This window comes from Mesocricetus auratus, unplaced genomic scaffold (genome assembly GCF_017639785.1).
Source record: "Mesocricetus auratus isolate SY011 unplaced genomic scaffold, BCM_Maur_2.0 Super-Scaffold_4256, whole genome shotgun sequence".
NCBI lineage: Eukaryota > Metazoa > Chordata > Mammalia > Rodentia > Cricetidae > Mesocricetus > Mesocricetus auratus.
Window position 1 is genome coordinate 47,136,795 of NW_024429182.1, and position 21,242 is coordinate 47,158,036.

At 45.5% G+C, this 21,242-nt stretch overlaps 2 protein-coding genes across 4 annotated transcripts in view; one reads left to right on the plus strand and one right to left on the minus strand.

Annotated features, from left to right (window-relative positions):
* Dtx4 (deltex E3 ubiquitin ligase 4) overlaps positions 1–14,552 on the plus strand; it is a 34,606-nt gene extending 20,054 nt beyond the window's left edge. For 2 of the 3 annotated variants that reach the window (XM_005063803.4, XM_040747025.1), the window contains exons 7-9: positions 3,177–3,338; positions 7,745–7,834; positions 10,988–14,552. In XM_005063803.4, coding sequence (XP_005063860.1) covers positions 3,177–3,338; positions 7,745–7,834; positions 10,988–11,221 — 486 coding nt within the window. In that variant the 3' untranslated portion in view covers positions 11,222–14,552. The remainder of the gene's footprint in view (positions 1–3,176; positions 3,339–7,744; positions 7,835–10,987) is intronic. The other variant, XR_005877728.1, reaches the window with a different exon arrangement.
* A 1,613-nt stretch (positions 14,553–16,165) lies between these two features.
* On the minus strand, positions 16,166–20,470 carry LOC101831799 (macrophage-expressed gene 1 protein). The gene is made up of 2 exons (XM_005063804.4): positions 20,402–20,470; positions 16,166–20,127 (listed from the first exon to the last, which is right to left on the minus strand). The coding sequence occupies exon 2, from the start codon at positions 20,097–20,099 to the stop codon at positions 17,934–17,936; it is 2,166 nt and encodes a 721-aa protein (XP_005063861.1). The 5' UTR covers positions 20,100–20,127; positions 20,402–20,470; the 3' UTR covers positions 16,166–17,933.
* Between the last annotated feature and the right edge of the window lie 772 nt (positions 20,471–21,242).

The following is a 21,242-nucleotide window of genomic DNA, read 5'->3' on the forward strand; positions in this document are numbered from 1 at the left end:
ATCTGAATCCCATCAGGTTGGCCATCAGGATTAACCTTCACCCCAGGGCAGCAGGAATGAATATTTTCACTGTTTGCAACTTCGCTGTTTTCTGGATTAGTTAGCCCCGCATTGCAAAGTCTGTCTTCGTTTTCCCTTTGGGTCAAGCTTCCCTTCATCTCTAGTTTGGGTATGTATGGTAGTCTAGCAGAGGTGAGCTTTGTGCATGAGGGTTCCCAGGGAAATGGTACCCCATTGGGTGAAGTGGGTTCCCACCGGTGAAGGAGGCCGTCACCACAGTGCTGCACCCATAGTGAGAATTTCTTCATTCATTTGATTGTCCCTGCAAAGGCGTTGTCAGAGTTCTTGGTAATCCCCACCACAGCATCAACTGTCTGAGGATGAGACAAGGCTTCTCTCCATTAACTGACCTAGGGTGCCCCCCATTATAATTGGTTTCAGAAATCTGGGTGTTTCCCCAAGTGACTATTTTCCCTTTTCAGTATCTGAGCTTTATGAAGTCATTGACTTGCATTCTTGTGTGTGTCTGGAACCACCCGTCCACCCCTGTTCCCTGTGAGTTTGAGTACAGCTCAAGTCTGAGATTTCCATGATGTCTCTCAACTTCTTACTCACCCAAGAACATGTCTGGATTTTAGGGACTGCTCCTTGTGTCCTGTGTAGTGGGGAAGGGTTGGGGAGGTATGACAGGAAGCACACCTTCATGAAAATCTTGGCTTATGAGATGAATGACTCTAAACTTCTTCAAGATTTCACTTTCCATTTCAAAAGTGAGCTGAAACAGTAGCTGCTGCCCCCCCCTGTGTGTGTGTGTGTGTGTGTGTGTGTGTGTGTGTGTTTGTGCTTGTGCATGAGGAGGCTGGAGGACACCTCTGCTGTTACCCCTAGAACACTGCTCACGAATTGGGCTAGGGTGGCTGGCCACTGAGTGCCAGGGTTCCTCCTTTTTCCGTATCTCCAGCACCAGAGTTATAAGTGATGCCACCACCCCTGGCATTCTAGGGATCCAACTCAGTGTTTGTAAACAAGCTGCTTACCCTCTGTGCCATCCCTCCAGACCAATGTCTGCTTCATAGATGTTATGGCTGTTATTACTCAAAATGGCATCTCCTTTTTATTACGACTCTCATTTCCTCTTTTCATCTTTGCATGAGGTTGAATTGCTAACCTTGACATCTTCATTGGTGTCCCAGAGGCTAAGACTTCCGGATGCCCTTCATCATTGGTGAAAGGTTCCGAGTTCTCTTTCATAGCCCAGGGCTGAAATCTTTTATCAGAGTCTCACCTTTTGAGAGGTTATTTGGAATTTTTAGGGTGTCTTAGCACATTTGTTCCCTTTTGGATGACTCTTCAAGGCTGCCCAGTAACTCCATGTATATGTCTGCAGGGCTCCAAACATGTCCTTTGTTCTCCCTTTCAGTGTTGCTTTGAATCATTTTTATTCTCTTAAGCACATTGAAGAAAAGCATGGGAGAGAATGGACTCATTCGCCCCAGGTCTTAAAGCAAATAAGGCTAGTGGAGAAAGCAGGAGCCTGGTTTCAAGAGCGGTGACTATGAATATGAGCTGTTACTTAAAACGAGCCCAGCTTGGATAGAGACATGCCTAAGTAGCTCTGAGGGGGTCTCATCTCCTTCCAAAAGACTGCAGGTGTCTGTCTGCCGGGGCCTTGGTCCCAGCTGAGCAGCACCCCATTCTACATCCATGCTGGCTGCCCACGCGTGCTTCCTTCCCTACTCCCCTCCTTTTTCTGTGAGGCTGGGAGATTCCCTTTGCTGTCTGGGACCTCTTGCAGGCTATCATCTGCCCTACCAGGTGACACTTCACTAGATCCTGCTGCGAAGTCACAACCGTTTACACCGTGTCTCCGTGACCCACGTTCAAGTCAGTGTTGATGGCTATGACAAGATACATGGGAAAACAAGAGGAAAGGAAAGAGTGGTTTTGTTCTTGTAGTTAGTTAGTTAGTTAGTTAGTTAGTTAGTTAGTTTTGGCCCATCATTTCAGAGGTATAGTCTGTGGTTGACAGACTTCTTTGCTGTGGGTTTAGGATGAGGTAAACCATGGCCACAAGCACATGAGGCGTGAATGAATGGAAGAAAGCCCTGTGTGAGTTCATCCTGCAGCCCCTGTGTGTGTGTGTGTGTGTGTGTGTGTGTGTGTGTGTGTCCCTGAGTTCATCCTGCAGCCTCTGTGTGTGTGTGTCCCTGAGTTCATCCTGCAGCCCCTGTGTGTGTGTGTGTGTGTCCCCGCCTCCCATTGTCATCTCCGTTTCCTCCTGCCTTTCAAACCTCCTGGCTGCCATCAAATCACTCTACCAGTAGCTTCATCTAGTGATGAGGTCTGAGTCCTCAGTATCCAGTCAGTCTACAGAGGCTCATCGGTGAGCAGCCAGCCCTCTAATCCCTGAGCCTTGGGGGACAGACCTGTGATGACCTGCTGTGTGGTCTAGGGCAGAGGGTGGGAAGATCTAGGGGCCTCACTGGAATTCCAGCCCTCACTGGGGGCAAGCATTTCACTCTTGATGTCCCTCTACTCCCTTTTCTCTTAAGGGAATCTCAGGTCCTTCCCAGCTAAAGTCAATTTATGACTGTTTTAAGAACTTTTTTTTTGGTCTGAGACAGGGTTTCTCTGTCTAACGGTCTTGGCTGTCCTAGAACTTGATCTGTGGACCTGGCTACCCTCGAACTCATAGAGATCTACCTGCCTCTGCCTCCGAGTGCTGGGATTAAAGGCGTGCGCCACCACTGCCCTGCAAGAACCATTTTCCTTAAAGTCATTTTTATTCCTTTCCCATATAGGGCCCAAGCATTACTCTCTCCACAGATGTCATAAGCACACTAGTAGCATTTAAATGTGACATATGCTAAACACTTTATGTATCTCACTTAATTTTCATTAACCCAGAGAAAGAGGATTATATTTCTGCCCTAGTTGGCACTTCCTTTCAGGGACAGAGGTGTCTCTCTATACATCTCAGCTATGTGTGTCATTTTCTTCCAGGAATTTTACAGAAAAGCTATGTGGCTTAAGTAGCTAGAGAGGGTTTCAGGTCTATCATCCATTGGGTGAATTTTGTCTCTTGAGACTTTGGTCTCTGGTATTTTAGGGGCTTCGGGGAAGGTCATGAACAAAGTAGTTTCCTAATCTGGCTGTACTGGGATTTGTTTCCTTAGGATGGGAGTTTACAGTGTCCAACATGTAAGACCATTTATGGTGTCAAGACAGGCACCCAGCCTCCAGGAAAGATGGAATACCACCTCATCCCCCACTCCCTGCCTGGCCATCCGGATTGCAAGACCATCCGGATTATCTACAGTATCCCGCCTGGCATTCAGGTGAGCCCGCCCTTGGATGATCCACTTATTATTTCAACGTTGAATGTTTGGAGGCAAAATATTATACTAGCAAAAGTCTCCTTCCCGTGCTCATCCCTGTCCTGGGTCTCCCTCCCCTGGCTCCCCTGCCTCACTACCTTGTCCTTACTTTTCCTGTGTCCTCCCAGCATCCTTTGTGTTATTCGGCGGGACTGCCTCCTCTCCTCCTCCTTTTGCACAAAGAGCTACATTTAGGCACATTGTTTCACACTCTGCCTCTTTCAGCTAACAATGCGGACCTTGTGTCTATATAGAATGTCCTCTTTCTATCTGTGTCAGTGTCATAATCCAGTGTATATACATAGTCTAATCTAGCACCTCCATTAGCTGTCTGTTTAGATTGTTTGTACTCTTTTGCTACAGCAGATAATGTTATCACTAATAACCTAGCACACCTGTGACCATATCTGAAGGACAATTTCCTGGAAGCGGAATTTCTTGGTCAAACAGTTATTTATTTGCATTTTTAAAAATTGATGGTTATGCTTTTTGTCTTTGGTGGCATTTCTTTCCTCCCTGGTACTTCAAAAAGAGTCAGGCCTCAGGAACAGCGTGACTGATAATCCCACGAGTCAGTGCAATGCAGCCCTTTCCTCACACAGTGGGGCCTTAGGTGTTCTGGGGAGCAGACTGGACTCATCCCTTAGCAAACATCGGTTGCTCAGCCTCTCTCACTCCACCTGTGTCTCCCTGCTTGTCTTTTATCTGGCAAACGTTTGCGCGTGGGTTATGCCCAGGTGTGTGTTAAGCACTGGTAAAACAGTGTTTGAATCGGTGCAGTCTGTGATCCCTGAAGTCTCCACTGGGGCCAGGAGGATGATAAGCAAATAAATGACGAAGTACTTCCATATACTGAAAGTCAGGAGGAAATAAAAGAGGAAAGTGTGATAGTTCATAAAGCACGCGTCTTCCCTGGGGCACTTGGCAACCAGGCAGAGCGAGATAAATAAATGCCTTTCGCTCCCGATCTGGAGAGCAGAAACGGATATGCACTGGTGATGAAAGTGACACACACAAAGGGAAGTGCAGAGCTTCAAAGTCTTGTGACCCCAGGTCCCACTTCCTGTCTTCAAGGTGCCTGCTTCCTCCTAGATTTAGTTTGTTTCATCGGTACTGCTGGGAATCCGCTAGGCAGAGGGCCAAGGGTGGGAGAGCCTGTCTGCGTCCATTTCAGGGCCCACTACCAAGGGGCTCAGGACCGTGCTTCCTGCTGTCTGATTGGCTGAGATATCAGGTTGAGGAGGGGGTGTTTACGGGTGGTCTATCTGGAAGGTGGGCGGAGACTTTCTGGTTCAGGACACTGTCCAGTGAAGCCATGAAAGACATAAAGAAATGCAGAGTACATATTTAGCTGGAGGAGGTAACAGCGGCAAAGAAAAATTGCATGTTTATGGACAGCAGAATTTATTCATTTGGGAGGTTGGGAGCTCGGACTTGAGGAAAGGCATGGAAGGAAGGAACTGGTGAGGATGTAGGGGACAGGTCACAGAAGGAGCAGGCATGAAGACTTAGACTATGGGGAGCCCCTGGAGACTGCTTGTCTGATTAGGTTTATAAAACATCATGTAATTGAATTGAGCTTTAAGAAGCCTGTGTGACTTAAAGAACAGATGAGTGGAAATAAGAACGCTGTGGCATTTCAGGCTCCTGAATAAGGGGAGGCCCAGGGTAAGAAAGTAAGATATAATCGGCTGGTGCTCAGGAGAGACTTGTGGAATGGTTCTGGGGCAGCCGTTGGAGTGGTAGGGACGAATAAAATGTGGGAGTGGGCTGGCCAGATGGTTCAACTGGTAAGGGTGCTTGCTGCCAGTCCTGACAACTGAGAGCCTGTCCTGACTATCCAAGTTCAATCCCTGAAACCCGTGAGTGGAAGGAAAGAACTGACTCCTGCAAGTTGTCCTCTGATCTCCACACATGCGCTGTGGCACACACACACACACACACACACACACACACACACACACACACACACACCAAATGTTAAAAAGAAAATGAAAAGAGCCCAGCAGGGATCGAAGTAGAGCTAACAGTCAAGGTGGGGGTATCCATTGAGAAGGCCATATTTTTAAGCCTCCAGGGTTAAAGCACAGAGAGCGCCTCTGTAGAGGGGCCGGTGCTACCTATACATGGCTCTAACACCTCCAGCAACACCCTGGCTTGTGAAAGGAAATGCATCTCTAAACAGTCAGATGCTCTGCAGACTTGCTACTGTGAGTCAATAGCAAAATTTTTGGTGCTGTGCTCCTTGAAGCTCCAGGGGCGATGCAGGCTTGGGCTTCGGTGAGCTGAAGTCTTTAAGCTCTGAGCTGAGGTCTTCAAGCTCCACTTTCACTGCAGAAAGTGAGTCCCTTTGGGAGAAGCGCTGGGCCAGGCTGAGGCAGAGTCGTGACTGCGCTTCCTGGCAACAGGCCCAGAATGCACAGCCTTACTGGGTCAGTGCCAGACAGGCTGAGCTGGACACACACCCAGCAACCCCAGGCATCAGAGGAGTAGTTGGAGCTATGGCCAGGCTTAGTCCCTCAGTGATGAAGCCTGGCTTAGAAAAGTGTGGTCATGGGAATGCTGTACATTTGTCTGGATGTGAAATTATAACTGTCAGATTCTTTTACTCCAAAAGAATATCACTCTTCTTTTAGCTCAGCGTGACACTTGCAAACTTTTTAACATTTTTCTACGATCAAAATATATTGTGTGGATATGTAGAATTCTCAAACAATAAATAAAATTATACTTTAGAAATTTTTAATATTTTTATTCTTGGGCAGTTTTATGCATGTGTATCCTGGGTTTGAGCATTTTCAACCCCTGTTACCCTCATACCCTCCCTCTCGTCTACCAAAATCCTTTCCCCCAACAATCCCTCTCCTCTTCTTTGAGCCAATGAATTTAATTTAATTCATTCATTCATTCATTCATTTGCTCACTCATTCCATAGTTGGCAAGCATTTATTGATCTCTGGGAAAGCATGTCAAACAGCTGCATAGAATTGTCAATATTTTATGACTTGGACTTATAAATAGTTTTAAATAAGGTTCTGCTTCCAAGGGGTCAGGAATATTCAGAAATTATATACAAGCATTTGCATGGGTGGAAAGCTGTTGTGTCAAACTTCATAAACTTCTCAAAGGGACCAATAAATGTGTTGGGGCCTGTGATAGCTCTGTCAATGTGACACAATTGAGAATCACCCAGGAAGAGAATCCCGTGAGGGATTGTATGTGTTAATTTGGTTTATAGGTATGACTGTGGGGGGATTTCTTTATTACATTAGTTAAGGTGAGGAGACCTGCCCACTGCGAGTGACATCATTCCTTAGGAAAGGGGATCTGTAATGTGTCAGAGTGGAGAAAGTGAGCCAGTCATGCGTGTATCAAATCATTGCTCTTTGCTCTTGACTGTGAATATAATGCTGGTTGCATTGGGCAAGGTCTCCTGGTCCCTCCGCTCATGGAAGCAAATAGACAAGCAGTAGCATTCAGAAGAGGAGGACAAAAAGAGGAAAGCAGCCTTGCTTTGTAAGCAACATGCTTTCACAAGAACTAACCCGGTCCCTTGAGGGCAAGATGAGACCTCTCAGGAGAAAGGCAAGCACATCGCCCCTTCCACACCCCAGCTGCCCACAAGGCTGCAATGGAGACCAAATTCCAGTGAGAGTTTTGGAGGAACGAACCATACCCACTACCATAGCATCTGGGTTCTGAATCAGTTTCCTGTGGATGTCTTTCTTACTCAGTATCCTGAGATGGCTTGGGTAATAAGGTATTGGGTGATGATAGCTTTAGTGCCCCAAGACTTTCTGTCCTGAACATTGCAGTCTGTGTTGTTGAATAAGGAAGCAAAACCCATGAAGACAAAGGAGAAATCCACAAGAATCATACAGAAAACTCAGACTACATGGCTTGTAGCTTGGAGAACTTTATTATTCTAAGTAATTGCTTTGAAAGTCCAATGTATATGCCTCAGAAAACCTGGGATTAGGTTAGTTTTGGCAAAGCCGGTTAGCTTCTGCGGGCTGTGGTTTTCATCATTCACAAAACAGTAGAATAAGTGGGGTTGGTACTGATGATGATAAAATTTGCTGTACCCTTCCTGAATACGGGTGCCTAGTTCCCTGAGCATTGGTAACACCCCATAAGGTGAGTTTTCCAAATCACTCTTATCAAAGAGGGGAATTCCATAGATTCCAGCAGGGAGCTAGCAGCTGCAGTCCAAACTCAGGTCACATGATGTGTGACAACTTAGACCGACTTTTTTTGGTTTGTCCTCTGTGTGAACTCTGTGGCTCTTGTTGTTGTCCCACTAAGCCTGTATTAGCGTCTCGTCAGAAATGCTTTTGCAAGATGCCTTTGTTTTCTTTCTGCTTCAGGGACCAGAACACCCAAATCCTGGGAAGAGCTTCAGCGCCCGTGGCTTCCCACGGCATTGTTACCTTCCAGACAGTGAGAAAGGGAGAAAGGTAAGAGCACGTGTTCTGTAGTAGGGGTAGGGGTTGATTTTGTTTCTGCAATGCACAAACTGTGTATGTGTAATAATGATGTCATATCGGGGTCAACCTTAGGTAAGAGTTAGTATCATTAGGATGTTGTTTTGTTTGATTGTTTTTTAGTGTGTGTGTGTGCGTGCGTGCGTGCGTGCGTGTGCGTGTGCGTGTGCGTGTGCGTGTGCGTGTGTGTGTGTGTGTGTGTGTGTGTGTGTGTGTTACATATGTATGCTATCTATGGGATTGCAGGCTCTCATGCGCCACAGTGTGCATATGGAAGCTCGGGACAACTTCCAGTTGTCAGTCCTCACCTTTGCTTTGAGGCAGGGCCTCTCTTGTTTCTTGCTACTGCACTGCCCACTCCAGACTGGCTGGCCTGATAGCTTCCAGGTGATTCTTCTTCTCTACCACCCATCTCCCGACAGGAGCACCAGGATTACAGATGCGCACCACTGCACCCACCTTTCAGCGTGGGTATCTGAACTCAGGCCACCAGGCTTGCATAGCTAGTGCTTTCACCCACTGAGCCATCCTACCAGCCTCATTAGAATACTTTTGCAGGTGGTTGGAAGTGGAATGGCTCTCCCCCTCTCCTCGGGATATTACTGGCAATAGTCCGCTTATTATAGGATCTTTATCGAGAGCCCTGCTGTTTAAAGCTGGTCCTGGAGAAATACTAGTGTTACCTCCTAAGAGCTTAACAGAAACTCTGAACTGGAACCCATTTAATCTTCTCAAGATTCCTGGTTGTTCTATTCTGAACACACACAAAAGCATGAGCAGGACGTTCTGGGATCTTAATTAGTGGCAAATTATTTTATTTCTTTTATGGATTCTTTGTGATTTATCAAGACTTCTAAATATCCTAATTGGAATGACAGGATTTTCATTCTGATGCCAAGAGGACTAAGAACATTAGTTGGAGAAATGCAAGAGGCAGGCTTTTAGTCAGCTTCCTTTCTAGATCTGAGAAGCCTACTCAACAAATGTCTGTCTTTCTGCATTTTGAGTGTTAATGGCTGTGTTGCCATGGTGTGTCAAAGTCCAAGCATCTGTGAGCCTATCTGAGTTCCAGCAAACTGCCACAGACCATAGACAGAGTGGCTCATGAAAAGCAGGTGTTTATTTCCTACAGTATGGGGTTTAGGAGGTCCAAGATCAAGTTGCTGGCAGATTGAGAATCTGGCAAGGGTTCATTTCCTGTTCATAGACAAAGCCTCTTCTCTCTGTGTCCTTGCCAGGGAGAAAGGGCAAGAATTCTCTTCCCAGTCCCTTTTTATAAGAGTGCTAATCTCATTGACATTCATTTTCATGACCTAATGAACCCCAGAAAGTTCCATATTCTAATATTTTGGAGGCAGTGATAGAAGGTCACATGAATTTAGGGGATGCATAAGTATTTGCCCAAAAACTTTCCATGTGTCTTCCTGCTTTGGAAGCCAGACTGGAGAATTTCCAAGAAACATAAATGAGACCATAGAGTGTTCCTACAGGGCATCTGACAGGATTCTATGCTAAGGAAAACTCTATGCCACAGGAATACAGGAAGGCAGAGTGTCTTCCTGATAAATAATGTTAACAGTTTGAGATTCCCAAGGTTTTTGTATATCTCACCCTTAAGCCTGACTTATTGCTATTTTAACATTCTTATTTGAAAATATATCTGTGTAAACGAAATATCTCTATTTATGCAACCTTTACACCAAATGTAAATTGTGCTGGAATTCTTGATTTTCAGCTGGCCAGAGGTATCAACCAGACTCCAAGGTGGGGGCTTCCATTTCTTCCCTGTAATCTCTTAACACCCTATCTTTCTATACTGCTTCAATGTCAAGTGATGTGGGTATGTTCTGTCCTTCCAAGATGGAAAAGGACAGTTTGTAACAAGGACAATATCATGAAAGATGCACTAGTGCCCTGTTCTCAAATTGAGAATGAGAATTAATGAGAAGGAGAATTTGTCTCCACCAAGAGACAAATTTCTGTGCCTCAGCCCAAGTTCTCTAGCTAAAAGCCCCAGTGTAAAGTATGCTGTTAAAGACTACAGTTGTGGAATGGGGGTGTGTTTCCATTGGTAGAACACTTGCCTAGAATATGGGCAACCCTGGCTTCCATCCTCTGCACTTCTAACCAAACACCTTACACTTGCCTGTAATCTCAGCACTGAACCTGACTGGGATACTCAAGACTGTCTCAAACAAGTACCAGACTACACATGTTCCTGAGAGCTGCTCTCCTTCTAGACCTTCCTCTTCATGTAGCAACAGACCCCACATCCTTGGGACCCAGGCTATGCACATTCTCCATTTTGAAGTCTTGCTTTTAGTGACTAAATACACTCAGTTCATTATTCCTCCCTGCATTACCTTCCAAGCCTCTTAATCCTCTGCTAATCCTACAGGAGACTGCTTCATCTTTTTTCCTGACACTATGTCAGGAAAAAAAAACAGTTTCTGGCATCAAGCTCCTTTGTTTAAAAGCAATTAAAATTTAGAGTAACACATAGATGTTTCAATGGCCCTTCCCTTTCTTCCTTACAAAGTACACTGTCTTGGCTTAACATAAAAAGTCTTTGCCTTGTGGTATGGATGTAAACTATCTCCTCTCACCAATTCCTTAGCAATACCATTATTAGTAAGTGTCCTTAATATCCACAGGCCCATGACCCTAACCTTGGACTTTGTTGCAGGTTGGGTATGATAACAACAAGGTCTTTGAAGCTGTGTCATACTTTCAGTTCTGCTAGTCACTAATGATGGTTCAGTGAGAGACCTGTCTCAAAAAAGAAAATGGGCAGAGAGCACTCCAGTAAAGCACACAGCTTCATCCAGTGGCCCCCAAGTGCACACACATACAGACATGTGCACATGGATATGCTACACATGTGTACAACCTTTGATATGGGTGACTCCATTGCTGTTTTATAAGTAAACGAATTAAATCTCAGAAAGATGTTTGAAGTAATCAGAAGTTACACAGTTATTAAACGACTCCGATTTCAGATCTCTTTCTCTTCTTCTGAGTTGCTTAGAGCATCATGATGAAGGAAGGGTTGGGGACCTCAGGAGTCCACCATCTGAAGACCAATACTCAACAGCTGCCTATGGTCTCTCAACTCTGTTGCCCTAGGTTCTGAAGCTGCTTCTGGTGGCCTGGGATCGACGTCTCATCTTTGCCATTGGAACCTCCAGTACCACGGGCGAGTCTGATACTGTCATCTGGAATGAGGTGCACCACAAGACAGAATTCGGTTCTAATCTCACTGGCCATGGCTACCCAGATGCCAATTATCTGGATAATGTGCTGGCTGAACTAGCTGCCCAGGGTATCTCTGAAGACAGCGCTGCCCAGGAAAAGGACTGAGGTGGGAGGGTACTGGGGACTGCTGAGGAGTCATGGTGGAAGTCGATGCCGTGCCTCCTGACTCCCTCATTTCCCTTCTGGTTCTGTCTCCACTCGTCAACTCTCTCAGTCACAGAGGGAGCTAGATTAAAGTGATGTCATTCATAAATTTTTTCCAACACAAGCAGGATGTGGGATGAGGGCCACCCCCCACACACTTGTCCCCATGGAGTTTTCAGTGCTGGGCAGGTAAGAACCTGCACCTCTGCCTTCCCTTAAGTAGGGGATGTGCTCAGCACACTTAGGAATGGGCAGTGTTGAAGCATGGAGTTTTCAGTGCTGGGTAGGTAAGAACCTGCACCTCTGCCTTCCCTTAAGTAGGGGATGTGCTCAGCACACTTAGGAATGGGCAGTGTTGAAGCATGGAGTTTTCAGTGCTGGGTAGATAAGAACCTGCACCTCTGCCTTCCCTTAAGTAGGGGATGTGCTCAGCACACTTAGGAATGGGCAGTGTTGAAGAACTCTACCCTGGCCTTGTGCAGCTGAGATCCCTTGCCTCAGCTGGCTTCTTGCTGCTTCCACTCCGCTTTGAGAGCAGAGTTTCTGCTTTTCTCTTTTCCTCTACTGGAGTCAGGGAGCTCTCACTGTGCAAGATTGGGGAGAGCGGTGTAGACTGCTGTGACATCAGAAATGGGATGCCTTGGTGTAGAGGAAGGAAGCAGTTCATGCTCAGAGGGTCAGTGTCAAAAGCCTCTGAGAGCATGTTCAGCTCTCATTATTGTCCCTGGCCTCTCTGGGCCCTCCCCTCCTCCTGTCATTGACCTGTCCATAGACATCTGGTTTTCTCAAGTGGATGGAAGGACTCAGGGATTCCCCTTTGGGGTGGCATCCCGTGATGCTGTTTCCAACCCCTCTCTGATCCAACCAGAGCCTGCATCCCACTGAGCATCTGTACTATCCTCAGGGAGAGGAGCCCACAGCCTTCTTCCCAACTCATCTCAGACTAGCTCAGTTTCATGAAGTCACTGTGAGTTGGAGCCCATCCTGGGCTCTGTGTCATCTGTGTCTGTGCCTATGTTTGTGTGGGTATGTGTGCATCCCTGGGCTAGGTTGTTGGGAAAGTCCCATCATGTCCTTGAGTTCTGTTTCACATGCCACATCTCAGTTCTGTTGGGGATCTAATAGTAAAGGTGTGGCCCTTTGATTTTTCTCACCCTTTGCTAGCTCATCTCATGATAAACTTGGACCCTGATGTGCACAGACCTGCACTTGGGAAGATGTGTTGATGTGAGAGCTATGTTGACCTTTCTCTTTCTTATTGATATGAGATTAGAGCCAACCACCATCCAGTCTTGTTTGTATGAGAGCTCAATTCAGATTTGCTAATTCAAGGCCAGAGATGTTACTGGTCCCCCTTTCTCCACACCCCATCTAGTAGAGACTGACCAAATGCAGGTGATGGAAACCTCTTTAGTTCATGGTTAGAAATGCATTCTAGTCTTCTCTAACCTGTATCTGGGTGTTGTGACAAGATCCAGTGTATCCCCAATATCTTCTCATCTTTGGCTCCATGAAAGAATGGTGTTTGGTAAAAGAGAATGAAAATCAAGAAGGGAAACCAATTTCTCCTTTGGAAGTGGGTTCTTTGACTGTGTTTGGGAAAAGTGTCTCTGGATACTAATTTGAATTTATGTACCTCATGTTTTGAGGGTTTGACATATATATGTGTACATATATATGCATATATATACATGAATATATACATATGCATATATTGTTCATAAGATTTTAAAGGTTTTGACTCTTGAAGGAATAAAAGAGAGGGGGGAATAAAAGAACCTTGCACAAGGTACTTGAGTTAGAACTGGAGTCCACACTTTCACAACTCCCTGCTCTTTTGGGGCCTCCAGCATTGTCAATATTGCTGTGGCCTATGGAATCACTCCAGTGCTCCCCAACCAGTTCCCTGGAACATGCTGGTGCTGAATCTTCTTTCACTCTACAAATGGCTAATGGAACTTTAATTGCTTCCCACTAGGGGGAGCTGTGGTAGGAGAAAATGTTCTGCCATCTTAGTCCAAGATGGGAGGCCATTTTGCCTCACTAGCAGACCAGGAGACTGCTGAGGTCCTTGAGCCATGGGGAAAGCTTCTACCACAATAGAGAAAGAAATGTCAGAACTAAATGGAAGGCATATGTCATGGAATTAAAAGTCACGTCCATGTCTCTTGTCAGGCTAACACATTTCAGAAATTATCAGAGCCCCACTGAGGGCTTGCAGTCATTTTTGCCTTCAGTGCCCCGCATCTTGGCAACAGGGATGAGAAGATACATGGGAGCCCATGGGCAGGAAAAGGAGGCAGTGGGAAGCAAAGGAATGAAAATGGGCTCCCGAGATGTGGGAATGGGCAGCAGGGTACAGTCTCACAAGGCAGAGGAAAGGGTAGCCCAAGTCAGAAGAAATAGGACCCAAGTGGACATCTAAGGGGGTGATTGTTCTTGGAAAAAACAAAACAAAGCAAAGCAAAAGAATATTTTGAGAGTTAGTCTTCATGCCTTCAAGAATTTCCACAGAGGACTTTGAAATGTCTATGCCCCATTTCCTTCTTCTCTGCGGATGCTCTGAGGGGCTACCTCATCCTCGTCTTTCACTCTTTCAACTTTCTGGGCTTTAGGAACCTGGGAATTCTCAACAGTGTACTACTGTCAGTCAAAGCGATGGCTAGTACCTTGCTCTTCCTCTTGTGCCAACACAGAAAGACACAGAATTGATTTTGGTGAGATTGGACACTGGGCACCTGCTACTTTGACCCAGGGTGCTTCCCCAAGAGAAGCCCCAGTGTGCCTTGCTGGGCCAAGCAGGGTCACCATGCTTTTCCTTTCCTGCCTCAGCGCCAGCGGCTCTGTTCTCCCGCTCTGAGACTCCAGGGATGCCAATGGGATTGGAGACACACCTTGTGAGATGCTCATCCCTTGAAGTTATGTGCTGTATCTGTGGCTGTCTGTGCCTTTGTGCTTCCATTCCCCTCTCCTTATGTAAGATTCAGAGTTCTCTGTGGTTTTAAACTTGGTCAAAGGTACGTGTCCTGGTACTACAGTGTTGCGTGCATGAGAGGTTTGGGAGAAGGCTGGCATGGCTCAAGAGACAACCACTGCCCCCTTTGCTTGTTGGTGGCCACTTACATCTCACAGGGGGTTTCTGGGAGAGGGCTGGTCAATGTCCAGATGTCAGGTGTTCTGTTTGTAACTGCTGTGATCTCAAGTTCTTGGTGTTGTTCTATGAGAGGACATCGCCCCCTGGTGCTCATGAGGTGTATGTGCAGAACAATAAATGCAAATGAACAAGCACAAATTGTTGTTACTCCCAAGGGCCTGCTTTTGTAGAAGTGCTTTGGTACCTGTCTCAGAAGCATGTGAGTTACTTCCTCTATGTGTGAAAAACCTCAATCTAACTAGCTAGAGACAGGGAAAACCCCTTTATTTTCTAAAACTTTCCACATCTCTTCTACTCTACCCACGCATTTGACCTAGCTTGACTCTGGGTTCCCCTCAAATAGACATGCAAAGGAAATGAGTATATGAACTTTGGCTGGGAAAAGTTATCCTGAAAACCATGGACATTGGCTTCTTGTGTATAAGGAAATGCGTGAGTGTGTGTGAGGGATGCATTGTATGTGAGGGGATGCATGTGTGAGGAGATGCGTGTGTGTATGGTGGGGTGCATGTGTGTGTTAAGGTGTGCTGATCTGTGTACACACATACTGAGGTCAAAGTTGGCGTCAGGTATCTTCCTCTTCTACCTTCTGCCTTTTCTTTTGAAGCAGGTTCCTCTCAATGAACCTGAAAATTACCATTTTGGGTAGGATAGGCTGGCTAACCAATGAGCCGCAAGAGCCATGTGTTCCTACCTGTCAGTGCTAGTGTTACAGGTTTATGTCACCCGACATCTCTTACATGGACGTTGGGAATATATACTCAGATTCTCATGACTAAATAGAAAGTACTTCACTGAACCATCTTCGCAGCCCTAAATACTGACCTTGAAAAGGCCCCTTCATTTTCAGGCAGTTTTTTAAAAATAAATAATTATTATTGAGCATGTGAGTAATCAGGAATACAAAACTAAGAAGCAAATATCCAGCCTCCTTTGTCACCACGCTGTGTCTCTATCTCTGATATCACATGGAGTGTGACTTTTGCAGAAACCAGCCCTGTTCTTTCTGTAGACCCCAGCCTTAGAAAGTCAGGCCTAGCAGAGCCCCAGAGCCTCACCCAGGACTTAGGGAAGTGGCTTGAGTGGGTACTGGAAACCCCTACATTCTGACTTCATACAGATGAACACCCACGCAGAACGTTGCTGAGTACACATTTTTTTTTGTTAGTAGAACTACATATTTATAGAATGAATTTTAAAAATTTCAATAGGAAGTTTGTGCAGTAAGGTCTAGAAGTCTCTTGTGCCTTGCTTTGTAGACTCAGGAACTCTTACAGAGAATTTATACAGAAAGAGCTGTTTCCAGGCCCCTGGTCCCTATTACACTACCGATGCTGGGCTCGCACTAGGACTTGTCTTGCATATCCTGTTGCTGCCCTGTGTTGAGATCCTGCCACTTTGGGTCTACAGGTCAGGTCCCTTCACGTGCTCTAGCAGATCATAGATGGGGTGGATGTTGGGGCGGGCCAAGCACCAGACAGTGACTCTTTCCAGTGAACACTTAAAAGTAAAGATACACAGACAAAAGGACTTACTGCCTGACTCACTGTGTCACGCCGCAGCTTTCATGACAAGGTTTTAATTTTTTTTCCTTTTTTCCTCTTAAATCTTGTTTTATTTTGGGTGGGGGTGCAGGGGCTGAGGGCAGATGCAAAGGGATGGGGAAATCAATGGGCTCAAGATACCATGATGTAAAAGACACATAAATAAAAAGAAAGTTTTTTAAAAAACTGGCAAACTTTCCACAAAGATGATGTGGTAGTATATTTATCCATACATAAAATGTAACTGACTGTTGGATACATCCAAGGAAAAGAAAGTTGTTAGCTTGTCTGAAACATATAGAATTCACTCAGAACCCACAGAACACATTTTAATACTGAAAAGGACAGGTTTGGTGGGGGGCTGTGGGATCAACGCCCTTGGCTGGGCTGTAGGGCAATAGTAGTTCAAACTCAGCTGTTCATTCCTCTCTGTATCTCAGCTGGACATGGATGAGTAATTCTTCCCACGTTCCCAGAGGCCGAGACACTTGGAGCTCTTCAGAAGGGCCTACTGTGTACACAGGTCCTTGACTCTCAACATTAAAGAGAGAACACTATCTTTCATAGACAATAGCCCACTGGTGGTGTGCTGTGGTGAATGGATTCATAATTTCTAAAGCAGCTGTGGAAGAATTTCTATGTTGTAGAGAATTAAATCAGATATTAAAATTGAGTAAAACCCCAACTACTGCCAGGTATCAATCATGTATCCTGACAGATACCCCATGGAAATCATCCTGTAATTGAAATAAATATCACAGGGGGGGTCTGGAAGCCTTTTCCAGTTAATTTAATGACATAACTTTTTGTCATATCAGTCCTGTTTCTAGCAGTGAAAACCAGCAAAGCCTAAAGGGACAGAAAATAGTGCTTTCTATGTAGTTTTAGTTTTAGAGAAGAAGTAATACTTAAATGGGGGCTTTTTGACTTTTGCGTTTTTTTTTCACCACTAGGAAAATAAAAGCTTCTTGTTGGAATATAGGGCATGTTTATGTGTCTGTACCCACCCATGATGAGAAGACGGGAAGGAGAAAGAGATAGGAAGGATAAAGGAGAGAGGAGAATGAAGGCTAGAGAGGATGAAGAGGAGAAAGAGGAAAGATGAAGGGGAGAGAGGGGAAAGGGTTATATATTTGAAACATGAGCATGGAACCATAATGCTTGATCTAACCTAAGTACAGCTCCACTCAGTTCCTCATTCATAATGGCTATTAGTTGACAGATCTAAGAATTCAATTCTGAAATAGTAGCATCGTCTCCAGAACCCCAGGTTTTATCCTTAGTTTGTTACTTGTTTCCCTACATTTCCCTCATCCCTCATCCCCTAACAGAAAATTGTAAGCTAAAATATTTTCTGAGGACTTGTTAAGACTGTTCAGAAGCCCAAGACTGATCTAGACTAAGTCCTAATTGTGGGGTAGTTGAGAAAAATGGAATTTGTATAAGCCCCTTGCATGCCTGTGAGATGACTCTGGGAGAGGAAAATCTGTAAATTAACACGGAGTCCTTAAAGCTAAAGGATAGTGGCTGTGTAGGCTTCCTGTGGCATTTCAAGGTCATGTCTGCTTCTTGATCTGTGAAACCTAGAGAGCTTCTTTACAAACAAGGAACTTAAAGCACAAACCCCTTCCATTCACAAACTGGAAAGACTTCAGACTAAATTGCTAATCTCCAAATGCACTCTCCAAATCTCTTTTCATACACATGAATTCAGGTAAAGACAATTATGAGAATGGATACATACCCCTTTCATGCCATGTTCCCAGTCCAGCTTTTTCTGAATGAACCACCCCCCCATTCCTCCTTAAACAACCCCTTTAATTTCCTGGTGCAGACAAGAAGTCCCACAGCTGTAATACCTGCTTTCTGTAGCAACTGTCACTTCAGTACTTAGGAATGCAGAAGAGAAAACCGAGTGAAAAGCATGCTCAAAGCTGTGGCTGGAAATGACAGAGACTGTTCCCTTTGAAGACAATTATGCTGGACTTGGATCCTGTTCTCCATTAGAGGCTGATGATGCATCTGTTGTTAAACTTCCAACCAAACTCTCTCGCTCGTCAATTGCCTGGTATTCCTTCTTCTTGTACTTCCGGGTATTGTAGATGACCAAGGCAATGACAGCCCCTAGTGCCACGATGACTGCCAAAGTGATTCCAGCAGCTTCTCCTCCTGACATACCACTGCTGTCCCCATGGATGACTGTCATGGCTCTACGCAGCTCCAGTGGCTCTCCCAGCTTCCACTGGTTGGTCTGGGGGTCTTTAATCCAGGATCTGGCAGTCTCACTACTGGTCACTATGACGGTGTTGGTGGCAGCTTGGCTCATGAGGGGTGGTTTGGTGTAAGGGGGGAGCCTTACAGGGAGCAGAGACCCTCCTGTAAAGATTCCAGCCTTGACGCAGTAGGACACTTGGCATCCATCACTGATAACAGCTAGGTGTTGGCTGAAGCCCCCAGGACACTTTTTCAGAGATGGTGCTCCTATATCTTTGGATGTATTAGAATCAACCAGGGGATTCCCCATTATACAGCTAAAGAACCCACCAAAGGGGACTGAAAACCTGTACCCCAATTCATAATCCAGAGAAACGCATACCTTGAGGTTCTCAAACAGGCTCAGTGGAATGTAGCTGGCTGGGCATGACTGTGCATTTGTCATGGGGTTGATGCTCTTGTCAGTGAAGACTCCCCCAAAGAGAAGTCCTGAGTTTTCAGGTACTTGGCCAGTGGCTGCACACCAATAAGCCCTAAATTCAGCCCTGGCTACTCGGAAGACATCTTCACACACTGTCTTGCAGAAGATTTTGAGGGTGCATTTCTTTTTACATTCCAGGCGACTGTAACCCTCCTCATGGTTCTGAGACAGCAAATGGACAGGGGTGTAGCCAGAGGGACAAGAGAAATCACCAGTGAGCAGATTCTTCTGCTCTAGGTTTTGGCAAAGAACATCTCCCGATAGTTCAGTGCATTCCTGGTAAACTCCACCAAAAGTGAAGTTGGTTACTTTCTCATCACATGAGCCATCATCCATATTGGCTTGAAAATTGAAGTTGGGGGAATCGACATTTGTGCAGCCAGGGTGGGTGTTAAAGGTGTAATAGTGTCTCACTGCAGTTTCCACTGTCTTCGACAACTTCTTCACCAAGGGACCTGGCAAGCCGGGCAGTTTGTCAGGCTTGATGAAGAAATGCAGAGGCAAACCAGCACGGTCTATTGCCACCAGGTGGTTACTGATGCCCTTCTGCCAGGTTTCTAAGGTGATGCCTGGGTAGAATGGAACCCCACCCATGCTCTGTACCCTTGAGTTGGTTCTGTTAGAAAGATAGCTCTTGGTCAAATCATTGTGAGAAGTGTAGTCTGCCTCAAGTTTGAAGTTCACAATGTTTAAGAAGGCAATCCCAGCAGAGGCAGTCACTGTGTTCTGGCTGTTCTGATTGTCCAGGAGTAAGGAGGACTTTATGTGGTCCTCCTGAACCAGTGCAGCCCCAGCATCCACACTAGTGACTACGTGTGTGCCATAGTTGAGGACCAACAGTTCTGCCAGGTAGGTGGCCATCTTTGTCTGATTTTTCTCTAGCTGGTCACAGATGTCCATAAGTGCCTTCATAAACCCCAAGCTGAGTTCTGAAGTTGGGCTATTTTTGACTGTGTAGACCAGGTTTCTTACCTGAACCCTGGTGGTTACAGCTTGATCCTTTACCTGAAGGGTCTTCATCCTTTGGAACTCAGTAGAGAACTTGCCATTGACTTTGGAGAAAAGAGAGAGTTCTGTATTGATGGAAAATGAGGTAGTGCTCTGGTAATTCACCCAGGAATCCAGGATTTCTGAGTTCATGTCCAGGTTGCTCTCTTTCTGAGGAATGGTAAAGACTTCATCAGGGATGATGTACTGTCCATCCTCTGTGGTCTTACAGTTGGTGTATGTCAAGTCCATCACCCGTCCCATGTCTACATTTCTCAGATTATCCCAGCCACCTCCAGGTAGGACCTCCAAGACAGGTAGTTTTAAGGCATCCTTGCATGTTTGAAATCCAGTCTTCGCAGGCTCTCCAAGAGGCTTGTCTGTTTCAACATGTGCTGCCATGGTCCAGATGATGACCAGGGCCACGAAACTGTTCATGATGCAGACAGTTCCAGCCATGTCACAGCCCAAGCATTCGCCAGCACGACTGGGGCAAACAGAAAGACAGGAAAGAAAGCAGGTGCTGAAAGAAATTTCTACAGTTTTCCTAAAACTACCAGTTCCTCTTTATGCTGCTCTAATTACAAAATAGAGAAATGAAAGCTGGTTGGAATATTAGAGACCATTAGGTCCTTGTAAAAATTCTTCTACACTGGATATGCAAGCACACACTGTGCACCATTTACCCCGCTGTGTCCTCCACCCTGTCTTTCTTTTGCCAAAGTGGCAGATACCGAGAAAGGCATGGACCCAACACCTACCTCTTCTCTATCAGAAGGCTCTGGTCTTGCTTTTGGTTCACTCTGCTTGACTGATTTCAAAACTTCCTGAGTTCATTTTACTGGAAGTTGCAACTTTGCCCTAATTTACATACCCCGCCCCCACGAGACAGGCTGCTGTGTGTCAAGGACAAATCTTAGGTGTCTCATTGGTACACTGAAGTCCACGGCTGAGCTCAGGAGGAAAGAATAAAGAACCTCAGATACTTTTGTTTTGTGAGGTCTCCTTGTTACAAGTTCTCACAGTCCTGCTTTGGATATGGAGTTATCAGGGGCTGAACTCAGCAGTCTAGATAAACATTCCATTTGCCATACACTGGGAAATCCCAGCCTGAATTGTCCTGAGTGTTATGTGAGGGTGAGGGCTCCCACACAGGGCTGCCTCTCTCCTTTCAGATAGAAATATTGTAGAGAAGACAAAAGCCACACTGTAAATTTTGTTTCACTCAAAGCATACAGTGGCTCAGGAGTATATGTACACATGTCCACACATTTGTCTGATCTTTTGGGTGTGTACAGTTTTAAATTAAGCAGTAACTAGCCATGCCTGTAACTTTTCCAGCCCATTATTGCGTGTTTATAATCAGGAAAGCTTTTTTTTATTACTCAGGTTAAAAGTACTAACATTCATTTCTTGTATTGCCAGGAAAACATAATCTTATGAGTTTTCTTCTAGCTCCTTTAGATTTATAATGTAGAGAAATCAAGTATCAGGATTAAGGGAACCTCAGATGATTACATGGTTGGAACAACTGAAGTGATCTCAGTACATTTTGCTGGCAGCCAGGGACTCCATCACAGATTAAAAAACCGCATGTGACGC